This window comes from Hemitrygon akajei, unplaced genomic scaffold (assembly GCF_048418815.1).
Source record: "Hemitrygon akajei unplaced genomic scaffold, sHemAka1.3 Scf000076, whole genome shotgun sequence".
NCBI lineage: Eukaryota > Metazoa > Chordata > Chondrichthyes > Myliobatiformes > Dasyatidae > Hemitrygon > Hemitrygon akajei.
In genome coordinates, this window is record NW_027331962.1 from 2,928,479 (window position 1) to 2,941,114 (window position 12,636).

General features: G+C 47.0%; 1 protein-coding gene across 1 annotated transcript in view; it reads left to right on the plus strand.

Moving 5' to 3' along the window:
* LOC140722386 (NACHT, LRR and PYD domains-containing protein 3-like) overlaps positions 1–12,636 on the plus strand; it is a 120,076-nt gene that overhangs the window by 18,977 nt on the left and 88,463 nt on the right. The window contains exon 6 of the mRNA XM_073037138.1: positions 2,686–4,423. Within this exon, the coding sequence (XP_072893239.1) occupies positions 2,686–4,423 (1,738 nt within the window). The remainder of the gene's footprint in view (positions 1–2,685; positions 4,424–12,636) is intronic.

Consider the following 12,636-nt stretch of genomic DNA (forward strand, 5'->3'; position numbering starts at 1 on the left):
ACAAGCAAAAGCAACTTTTTAAATATATATAGCCATTCCAAACACACATAACTTACAGAAATGAATTAGTAAAAAAATACCAGAAATGTGTTGAATTGAAAGGGCAAAATGAAAGACTATGGAACACGAACAGGGTATTATTTATCCCAATCGTAATATCGATAACTGTTATCATCCTAAAGGCTTTACAGAATAGTATTAATAAATTAGGCCCACACGGCGATACTTGTGTAAATCTTCGAAAACCCATAACAATATACACCACGAGAATAGTCTGAAATCTCCTATCAATTGAAACATGAGTATGCTTGGCTATGCCTGTACCTCAAGTTTTACCAGTTTAGGCTATGAAAATAATAATAATAATAATAATAATAACTTATTTCTAAAGCACCTTTCATCCAGACGATGCCGTTCAAACCGCATCACAACGGGATAAAGTGCAAACTAGAAAATGAAAGACAAAATGTGTCAGTCCTAATATACACCTCAGACGTCTGCACAGTACTGTAGTTTAAGGTGTTGATTTCTACAGTTTAGGAACATAGTCCCAAAAAAACTCAACGCTGACCTCCCAATGATCCTTTGGCCTTCTACCTTATCGTCTGCCCGCACTGCATTTTCTCGGCAACTGAAACACCGTTTCCCTGAACTATTCTGTTCCATTTTTCCTTGTACAAACTCATTGCACCGATGTGATGTAATGATCTATTTGGATCGCATGCAGAAAAGTTTTCCATTTTACAGTGGTGCATGTCACAATAATAAACCAATTTACCGATTCATTGTCAATAATACAGCGCCCCTTGGTTGCTTAAGATTGTTATAACCGGGGGGGGAGGGGGGGTGACAGTGCGTATGAGCTGCCACGGCCTATTAAATGCTCCCTGGTGGCGAGTAGCCTCTGTCCAGCTCTTGGTCTTCACGTGCGGTTTAGCCACTAATCCCGGTGGAAGCGTTTCTTCCCACAGGAGAAGGGGCAGAGGCGGGTCACTGGTGCCTTACAACCAGTCGCTTTGGGCAGATGGGGCTTGTCGGCTGTGATTGGCAGCTCACCCAGGAACAAGAAAACTCTGATCTCAAAACTCCACTGCCTTGTAACTGTAACCCCTCATGGGGAAGAGTTTGGGAGTAAACCCAATGGGAAAAGCCTGGAGCTGGAGTCCCTGAGTCAGTGTTAAATGGTGTTCAACGCAGACTGGCATCTCCTGCAACACCTCTGGTGCCAAGCTGTGTCAGTCTATGTCGTTCCTTTGTGTACATCAGATGCATGGAGAGAGGAAGCTTGCTACATAGGCAGAAGCTTCCTCTCCATATCGGAGTGTCCCGGCTTGCAGGGACAGGACATCCATGGTCGACTCTGACAGACGGAGGCCTCATTAGACAGCGCCCCACACCCCCACAGCAAGACTGATGAGTAGCTGTTGCCAAGACTTCACCACCCTCTCCCACAGACACGATGTACATCACTGAGACAGACGCGTGTGGCTTCTTCCATTAACAGAGATTCCATCTTTCCACCAATCCTCCATCACTGCGATTGAAAACTACCCATTTTCATTCCTGTCATTCCGATGGGTTATCGATCCGCAACTTCACTGTGATTCTTCCCCAGACGCTGCCCGACTTGAGTATTTCCCGCGTATTCTGCTCCTGTTTTGATGCAAGAGCAGTGGACACCTGTGGCTCCCCAGTGTGCAGATTGGCCAAAATGCACAGTGTCCTGCTCTCCATAGTTCCACACCAGATCAACATTAACATCCTCTGTTAATGAGGCAAACAATGCTTTAAATATAGTGAAATGTTGTTGTAACGGGAGTGCAGTCAGGACTGCAATAGGATATTCAAGATTCAAAAACTTTATTGTCATTCCAACCGTACATCAGCTCTGCAGGGTAGAATGAGACAGCGTTTCCCAGGAGCAGTGCAATCATAACATAACAAACGCAACACTAAATAATAAACACAACAATAAATAATAAAACACAACAGCCACATGTCACTTTAAATCAAGTTGTAAGTGTCTGGTCCAAGTTAGAAGTGTCCAAAGCAGAGTCAGATAGAACAGCTGTTTAGCAGTCTGACTGCCTGTGGGAGGAAGCTGTTCAGTAGCCTTGTGGTTTTAGTTTTGATGCTCCTGTAACGTTTGCCTGATGGCAGAAGAACAAACAGTTCAGGGAGAGGGTGTGAGGGGTTTTTAATGATGTACCGTGTCTTCTGGAGGCATCGACGTTGAAAGAGGTCTTGGAAGAAGGTAGGGAGACCCCAATAACCTTCTCTGCTCCCCTAACCACCCTCTGCAAGGCTTTTTGTCGGCAGCACAGCAGCTGGAGTCCCAGGTTGTGATGCAAAAGGTCAGCACACTCTCAACCACGCCTCTGTAGAATGTAGTTAAGATGTTAGTGGGGAGTGATGCTTGTTTAAGCTTCCTCAGAAAGTGCAATCAGGGGAATGTTCACCTTCACAAATAACTAGAACCAGAACATGAGGATTGGACATTTTCAGGGACATCCATTGCTGTCAATTCCGTGTCTGCGAACAGAATTTTACTTTCTGTCCTAATATCCATGGAAGCACTGAATTTATTCATGTAATCTCAAACACTGAATGCTGAAATACCGTTATAAAGTTCTTTGTCAGATGAGCCATTTAACGTTTTGAATATGTTCTCTGTTCCCATGGAAGATGTTCAACAGAAACACAAGGAAACTCTGCGGGCACAAACTGAAACACTGAGAGTGAACACGATCCTGATGACGGAGAAGGTGAAGGTTTTCCAGCTGGCTGATCGATACGCTGAGCTCACGGTCATTTCTACTGTTCGAGATCGGACACTGGTGGAACATGAGCTGCTGGCAAGAGGCAGAGACCATGAGGATTATAGAGAGAAACAACTCCGCAGTCAGCTGGAAAAAATCCGTACTGATCAGTTATTCCAGAGCAGCTTTTCCCGGAGTAAATCCAAATCTGGGAGTTCAGCAGCAGTGGCCGGAGTCCCGGGGATCGGGAAAACAACGATGGTACAAAAGATTGTTTATGACTGGGCCACGGGGAAAATATACCAACAATTCCAGTTTGTCTTCAGTTTCAAATTCCGAGATTTAAACACCGTTAATTGTAGAATAAACCTGAGGGATCTGATTCTGGATCAGTATCCTTACTTTGGGAATATCCTGAGAGAAGTCTGGAAGAACCCAGAGGGATTACTGTTTATATTCGATGGTTTAGATGAATTCAAACACAAAATCGATTTTGCGGACAGTCGGAGAGATACAGAACCCAAGCACCAGTGCCCAGATCCCGAGTGGTGGTGTGAAGTGTCTGACATTGTGTATAGTTTAATCCAGGGCAAGCTGCTCCCAGGGTGTTCAGTGCTGGTGACCACCCGCCCCACTGCGTTACATTTATTGGAAAAGGCGGAGATCAGTGTCCGGGCTGAAATCCTGGGATTTCTTGATGAGGAACGGAAGGAATATTTCATCAGACATTTTGAAGATCAGACGGTGGCCGAAGCTGTTTTCAAACACGTGAAGGAGAACGAGATCCTGTACACCATGAGCTACAACCCCTCCTACTGCTGGATCCTCGCTCTGGCACTGGGCCCCTTCTTCACACAAAGAGTCAGGGACCCACAGCGAGTTCCCAAGACCATCACCCAACTGTACTCCTACTATATTTACAACATCCTGAAAAACCACGGCCGTGAGATTGAGAACCCCCGTGATGTGTTACTCAGGGTTGGTCAGATGGCCTTCAGAGGAGTGTCCGAGAAGAAGATTGTGTTTACAGATGGAGATTTGATCAAGTACAATCTTCAGCCTTCCCAGTTCCTGTCCGGGTTCCTGATGGAGCTTTTGGAGAGAGAGGATTCTGCCCAGAGTGTGGTGTACACATTCCCACACCTCACTATCCAAGAATTTGTAGCTGCAGTCGCACAATTCTTGAATCCACATCCTGGGGATATCCTGATATTCCTCACTGAAGCCCACAACATGACAGATGGGCGATTTGAGGTATTTCTCCGTTTTGTTGCTGGTCTCACCTCCCCAATGACAGCTCGGGGCCTGGAGGAGTTTCTGGGTCCATTTCTTCATGAAACAACCTGCCGGGTGATTGACTGGGTGAAGGAGGAGGTTAAACGCAAGAGTGGAAACACAGGGAGTGAAGCTGGTAAAAGGAGCCTCCTGAACACATTGCACTACCTGTTTGAGTCTCAGAATCGTGGACTGGCTCAGGTCGCACTGGGATCTGTGAAAACACTTTCATTCAGTGGAATAACACTGACCCCGATTGACTGTGCGGTCCTGTCTCATGCCATCGGACTCTGTGATACAATAAAACACCTCAACCTGGAGAACTGCCGCATTCAGTGTGAAGGAATCCAGCGGCTGGGACCCGGGCTGCACAAGTGCCAGGAGTTGAGGTAACTTGATTTATCTCTCACTCGGAACTGTGAAACAGTTCTATTGTGTCATTTCAATGTAAAGAGATTTGGGTTAAACTGTGATAAATCAGATTGTGAAGAAAACTGACAAATGCCCAGGGGATCAGTCAGTAATTCCCCAAGGACGGGTGGGTTCTGTGGTTCCTTGTGAAGGGATGTTGGAGACTTCATCAGATCAGTGAACAACGACCATTGGTTTAATGGTAGTAAATCACAGGAATGGCTGTGTTTCCTGCTGCCTGTGACACGTCCATTGACAATGTTCCTTCTCACTGTTACTGACACCCAGACCGACACTGACTGCAGCAGGTGGGTCAGAGATTCACACCCCCTTCCCAGTGAGGGACAAGAGACCGTCAGCAGACTGTCCCAGTGAGAACGAAAGAAATACCATTGTGAGATTGTCCTCCCCTGCCCTTGATAGTGTGTGACTTTGCTCACTACCAGATACACAGAGAGCGAGGCCACATCGCCTCTGGGTCTCTGTTCAGACCCAACACACACGTACAAAAATTTTCTGCATCCTCTCGTCTTGTAGGATTATCGTTTACCCTTGGAATCCTCCTGTGGGACTTTTTATCCCAATCCCCCTTCGATTTTTAGGGATCTCGTCGCCATCCCCATTCCTCCTGTGGGCTCTCTATTACCCTTTCCTCATCCTCCAGTGAAATGTCTTTTCCCCACCCACTTCCTGCAGGATCTTTCTTCCCCATGCCCCTTCTTCCGGTGGGATCTCTCTTCCTCATTCCACTTCCTCCTGTGGGTTCTCCCTTCCCCATTCCCTTCCCTCCAGTGGTATCCATTCCCACCCCCCCTTCCTCCTGTGGGATCTCTCTACCCCATTCCCCTTCCTCCTGTCAGATCTCTTTTCCCCATCCCCCATCCGCCTATGGGATCTCTCTTCACAAATCCCCTTCATCCTGTGGGATCTCACTTCCCCATCCCCCTCCCACCTGTGGGATCTCTCCTCCCCATTCCCCTTCATCCTGTCAGATCTCTCTTTCCCATCCCCCTTCCTACTGTGGGATCTCTCTTCCCCATCCCCCTTCCTCCTGTCAGATCTCTTTTCCCCAGCCCCCATCCGCCTATGGGATCTCTCTTCGCAAACCCCCTTCAACCTGCCAGATCTATCTTCCCCATCTCCCTTCCTCCTGTGGGATCTCACTTTCACATCTGCCTTCCGCCTGTGGGATCTCACATCCCCATCTCTCTTCCTCCTGTTGGATCTCTCCTCCCCATTTCCCTTCCTCCCGTCAGATCTCTCTACCCCATCCTCCTTCCTCCTGTGGGATCTCTCTTCCCCATTCCACTTCTTCCTGTGGGAACTGACCTCCCAATATTCCTTCATAGAATCGTAAAATCATAGAACACTACAGCACAGAAAACAAGCCATTCGGCCCTTCTGCTCTGTGCCAAAACTTTATTCCGATAGTCCCATTGACCTGCACCCAGTCCATAACACTCCAGACCTCTCCCAGCCATGCATCTATCAGACATATTCTTAAAACTTAAGAGTGTGTCTGCATTTTCCACATCAGATGGCAGCTCGTTCCACACTCTCACAACTCTCTGAGTGAGGACGTTCCCCCTAAACCTTTCCCCTTTCACCCTGAAGCAAAGTCCTTTTGTAATTTATCTCTCCTAATCCGTGTGGAAAGAGCCCATTCGCATCTACCCTGTCTATACCCTCGTAATTGTGTAAACTTCTATCAAATCTCCCCTCATTCTTCTGCGCTCCAAGGAATAAAGTCCTAACCTGTTCAATCTTTCCTTGTGACTCAACTCCTGAAGAGCCGGCAACATCCTCGTAGATCTTTTCTGCACACTTTCAGTCTTACTGATATCCGTCCTATAGTTCAGTGACCAGAACTGCACACAATACTCCAAATTTGGCCTCACCAATGTCTTATACAACCTCACCATAACATTCCAACTCCTATACTCAGCTTTGATTTATGAATGCCAGGATGCCAAAAGCCTTCTTTACAACCTTGTCTCCCTGTGACAACACTTTCAGGGAATTGTGTATCTGAACTCCCAGATCCCTTTCTTCCTGCGCACTCCTCAGTGCCCTACCATTTACTGTGTATGCCCTACCTTGATTTGTCCTTCCAAAATGCAACACCTCACACTTGTCTGCATTAAATTCCATCTGCCATTTTCTGGCCCATGTTGCCAGTTGGTCCAGATCCCTCTGCAAGCTTTGAAAGCCTTCCTCGCTGTCCACAACGCCTCCAATCGTAGTGCCATCAGCAAACTTGCTGATCCAATTTATCACACTATCATCTAGATCATTGATATAGACAACAAACAACAATGGTCCCAGCACAGATCCCTGAGACACACCACTAGTCACAGGCCTCCAGTGTGAGAAGCAATGATCCACTACCACTCTCTGTCTTCTCACACACAGCCAATTTCGAATCCAATCTACAACCTCTCCATGGATACCTACTGTCTGAACCTTCTGAACAAACCTCTCATGTGGGACCTTGTCAAAAGCCTTACTAAAGTTCATGTAGACAACATCCACAGCCTTTCCTTCATGTGCATTCTTCGTAGCCTCCTCGAAAAACACTACAGGATTCATTAAACACGATCTGCCATGAACAAAGCCATGCTGACTATCTCTAATCAGCCCATGGTTGTCCAAATCCTTGTATATCCGATCTCTCAGAACACCTTCCAATAATTTACCTAATACCAATGTCAGGCTCACTGGCCTGTAATTACCTGGTTTACCTTTGGAGCCTTTTTCAAACAACGGAACAACATGAGCTACCCTCCAATCCTCTGGCACTGCAATTGTGGCGAAGGACATTTTAAATATTTCTGCCAGGACCCTGCAATTTCTACACTAGTCTCTCTCAAGGTCCGAGAAAGTATCATGTCAGGCCTGGGGGATTTATTTACCTTTATTTGCTGTAAGGCAGTAAGCACCTCCTCCTCTTTAATCTCTATATGTTCCATAAAACACAGAATAGTACAGCACATTACAGTCCCTTCGGCCCACAATGTTGTGCCGACCCTCAAACCCTGCCTGCCATATAACCCCCCAACTTAAATTGCTCCATATGCCTGTCGAGTAGTCTCTTAAACTTCACTAGTGTATCTGCCTCCACCACTGACTCAGGCAGTGCATTCCACGCACCAACCACTCTCTGAGTGAAAAACCTTCCTCTAATATCCCCCTTGAACTTCCCTCCCCTGACCTTAAAGCCATGTCCTCTTGTACTGAGCAGTGTTGCCCTGGGGAAGAGGCGCTGGCTGTCCAATCTGTCTATTCCTGTTAATATCTTGTACACCTCTATCATGTCTCCTCTCATCCTCCTTCTTTCCAAAGAGTAAAGCCCTAGCTCCCTTCATCTCTGATCATAATCCATACTCTCTAAACCAGGCAGAATCCTGGTAAATCTCCTCTGTACCCTTTCCAATGCTTCCACATCCTTCCTATAGTGAAGTGACCAGAACTGGACGCAGTACCCCAAGTGTGGCCTAACTAGAGTTTTACAGAGCTGCATCATTACATCGCGTCTCTTAAACTCTATCCCTTGACTTATGAAAGCTAACACCCCATAAGCCTTCTTAACTACCCTATCTACCAGTGAGGCAACTTTCAGGGATTTGTGGACATGTATCCCCTGATCCCTGTGCTCCTCCACACTACCAACTAAATTGCCATTTACTTTGTACTCTGCCTTGGAGTTTGTCCTTCCGAAGTGTACCACCTCACACTTCTCCGGGTTGAACTCCATCTGCCACTTCTCAGCCCACTTCTGCATCCTATCAATGTCTCTCTGCAATCGTCGACAATCCTCTACACTATCTACAACACCACCAACCTTTGTGTCGTCTGCAAACTTGCCAACCCACCCTTCGACCTCCACATCCAGGTCGTTAATAAAAATCACAAAAAGTAGAGGTCCCAGAACAGATCCTTGCGGGACACCACTAGTCACAACCCTCCAATCAGATTGTTCTACCTCCACCATGACCATCTGCCTTCTGCAGGCAAGCCAATTCTGAATCCACCTGGCCAAACTTCCCCGGATCCTATGCCTTCTGACTTTCTGAATAAGCCTACCATGTGGAACCTTGTCAAATGCCTTACCAAAATCCTTGTAGATCACATCCACTGCACTACCCTCATCTATAGGTCTGGTCACCTCCACAAAGAACTCTATCAGGCATGTTAGGCACGATCTGCCCTTCACAAAGCCATGCTGACTGTCCCTGATCAGACCATGATACTCTAAATGCCCATAGATCCGATCTCTAAGAATCATTTCCAACAGCTTTCCCACCACAGATGTAAGGCTCACTGATCTATAATTACCTGGACTATACCTACTACCTTTTCTGAACAAGGGGACAGCATTCGCCTCCCTCCAATCCTCCCATACCACTCCCGTGGACAACGAGAACATAAAGATCCTAGCCAGAGGTTCAGCAATCTCTTCCCTTGCCTCGTGGAGCAGCCTGGGGATTATTCCGACAGGCCCCGGGGACTTATCCGTCCTAACAACTCCAACACCTCCTCCAGCTTAATATCAACATGCTCCAGAACATCAACCTCACTCATATTGTCCTCATCGTCATCAAGTTCCCTCTCAGTGGTGAATACCGAAGAGAAGTATTCATTGAGGACCTCGCTCACTTCCACAGCCTCCAGGCACATCTTCCCACTTTAATCTCTAATCGGTCCTACCATCATTCCTGTCATCCTATTGTTCCTCACATAATTGAAGAATGCCTTGGGGTTTTCCTTTACCCTACTCGCCAAGCCCTTCTCATGCCCCCTTTTTGCTCTTCTCAGCCCCTTCTTAAGCTCCTTTCTTGCTACCCTATATTCCTCAATAGACCCATCTGATCCTTGCTTCCTAAACCTCGTGTATGCTGCCTTCTTCCACCTGACCAGATTTTCCACTTCACTTGTCACCCATGGTTCCTTCACCCTGCCATTCGTTATCTTCCTCAGCGGGACAAATTAATCCCTAACATCCTACAAGAGATCCTTAAACATCGACCACATGTCCATAGTACATTTCCCTGCAAATCATCATCCCAATTCACACCCGCAAGTTCTAGTCTTATAGCCTCATAATTTCCCCTTCCCGAATTAAAAATATTCCTGTCCTCTCTGATTCTATCCTTTTCCATGATAATGCTAAAGGTCAGGAAGCGGTGATCACTGTCCGCCAGATGCTCACCCACTGACAGATCTGTGACCTGACCCGGTTCGTTACCTGGTACTACATCTAGTATGGCATTCCCCCTAGTCAGCCAGTCAACATACTGTGACAGGAATCCATCCTGGACACACTTAACAAACTCTGCCCCATCTAAACCCTTGGAACTAATCAAGTGCCAATCATTATTAGGGAAGTTAAAGTCACCCATGATAACAACCCTGTTATTTTTGCACCTTTCCAAAATCTGCCTCCCAATCTGCTCCTCGGTATCTCTGCTGCTACCAGGGGGCCTATAGAGTACCCCCGGTAGAGTAACTGCTCCCTTCCTGCTCCTGACTTCCACCCATACTGACTCAAAAGAGGATCCTGCTACATTACCCACACTTTCTGCAGCTGTAATAGTATCCCTGACCAGTAATACCACCCCTCCTCCCCTTTTCCCCCCTTTTAAAACACTGAAATCCAGGAATATTGAGAATCCATTCCTGCCCTGGTGCCAGCCAAGTCTCCGTAATGGCCACTACATCATAATTCCATGTATGTATCCAAGCTCTCAGTTCATCACCTTTGTTCCTGATGCTTCTTTCATTGAAGTACACACACTTTAGCCCTTCTACCTTACTGCCTTTATACCCTTTATTCTGCTTGTCTTTCCCCAAAGCCTCTCTATGTGTCAGATCTGGCTTTACTCCATGCACTTCTTTCACTGCTCTGTCGCTCTGGGTCCCATTCCTTGCAAATTAGTTTAAACCCTCCCGAACCATGCTAACAAACCTACCAGCAAGGATATTGCTCCCCCTCGAGTTCAGGTGCAACCCATCCAATCTGTACAGGTCCCACCTTCCCCAGAAGAGATCCCAATGATCCAAAAATCTAAAACACTGCCCACTGCACCAACTCCTCAGCCACGCATTCAACTGCCATCTCCTCCTATTCTTACCTTCACTATCACGTAGCACTGGCAGCAATCCTGAGAACGCCACCCTTGAGGTCCTGTTCTTCAGCCTTAGTTCCCGAAACTCACACCAGGACCTCATCAGTCTTCCTGTCTCTGTCATTGGTACCAACATGTATCACGACTTCTGGTTGCTTTCCCTCTCGTACCAGAATGTCATGCACCCGGTCAGAGACATCCCGGACCCTGGGACCCGGGAGGCAACAAACCTTGCGGGTTTCCTTCTCACGTCCACAAAATCTCCTGTCTGCTCCCCTGACTATAGAGTCTCCAATGACGACAGCTCTCCTCCTCTCCGTCCCACCCTTCTGCATCATAGGGTCAGACTCAGTGACAGAGGCCCTGCCACCGTGGCTCACACCTGGTCGGTCGTCCTCACCAACTGCATCCAGGACGGTATACTTATTATTCAGGGGAATGGCTGCAGGGGTGCTCTGCACCTACTGTCTGCTCTCCTTCGCTTTCCCCCCTCGGACTGTCACCCAATGACCTGCTTCTGGCAGCCTAGGTGTGACTACCTCCCTGTAGCTCTCATCTATGTCTGTCTCATTCTCCCTTATGAGTCGAAGGTCATCCAGCTGCTGCTCCAGATTCCTCACACGGTCTTCCAGATCGCCCAGCCGCAAGCACTTCTGGTAGATGTGACTCTGCGGGAGAGGGGAGTTCCCCCAAGACTGCCACATCTCACAGGAAAGGCACATCATCGTCTCAGGAGGCATTGTAAAGACCTTTCAAAGCCTCAAATCTCCACTCACTCACTGGCCGCTCAGCTTGAGCTACCCCTCTATTTATTTGTTTGAGCTTTTCAAACTGCTTGGTCAATCAGCTGCTTTCTGCTGAGTCTGAGCTATTCAAATTTTGGTTGTCTTGATTTGCACAGTCCAACTGCCAAAACTGTCAGAATCTCTCGAGACAAAGCCTCAAATTTCCACTCGTTCACTGGCCCACTCACTCACTAGCCGCGTTCCATGACACTACTGTTTGTTTCCTTTAATTCCATATCCGCTATGCCAGTTTCCTGAGTAAACACTGACGCAAAAAAACTGTTTAAGATCTTCCCCATCTCGTGATGCTCCACACATAGACAACCACTCTGATCTTCTGGGGGACCAATTTTGTCCTTTACTATCCTTTTACTCTTAATATACTCGTAGAAACCCTTCGGGTTTACCTTCACATTATCTGCCAACACAACCTCATGTCTTCTTTTTGCCTTCCTGATTTCCTTCTTTAGTATTCCCTTACATTCTCTATACTCTTCAAGTATCTTATTTGTTCCTAGTTGCCTGTACCTGCTAAACACCTACTTAACCTGATCGCCAATATCCCTTGAAAACCAAGGTTCCCTATCCCTGTTAACTTTGCCTTTAATCCTGGCAGGAACATGCAAACTCCGGATGTAAGCGCAGTTCAGTAACTCCACTTACTGAATACATCATTGCCGGAAAACAACTTATCCCAATCCACTCTTCCCAGATCCTCTCTCATTTCCACAAAATTGGCCCTTCTCCAATTCAGAACCTCAACTGGTGGACCAGTCCTATCCTTATCCATAATTATCTTGAAACTAATGACATTATGGTCACTGGACGCAAAATGTTCGCTTACACATACTTCTGTCACCTGACCTGTCTGATTCCCTAATAGGAGATCAGGTACTGCACTCTCTCTCGTTGGTATCTCAATATATTGATTTAGAAAACTTTCCTGAACACATTCGACAAACTCCACGCCATCTAACCCTTTCACAGAGTGGGAGTCCAGGTCAATATGTGGGCAGTTAAAATCCCCTACGATTACAACTTTCTGTTTCTTACATTGGTGTGCTAACTCTCTAGAGATTTGCTCCTCCAATTCTCTCTGACTATTGGACCGTATATAATAATACCCTATTCGTGTGGTCACTCCTTTCCCGTTCCTCAGCTCCACCCATACGGCCTCTGTAGACGAGCCCTCCGGGCTGTCCCGTCTACGCACAGCTGTGAGATTCTCCCTGACTAGCATTGCCACTCCTCCCCCTTTCATCCCTCCCCCTCTATCACGTC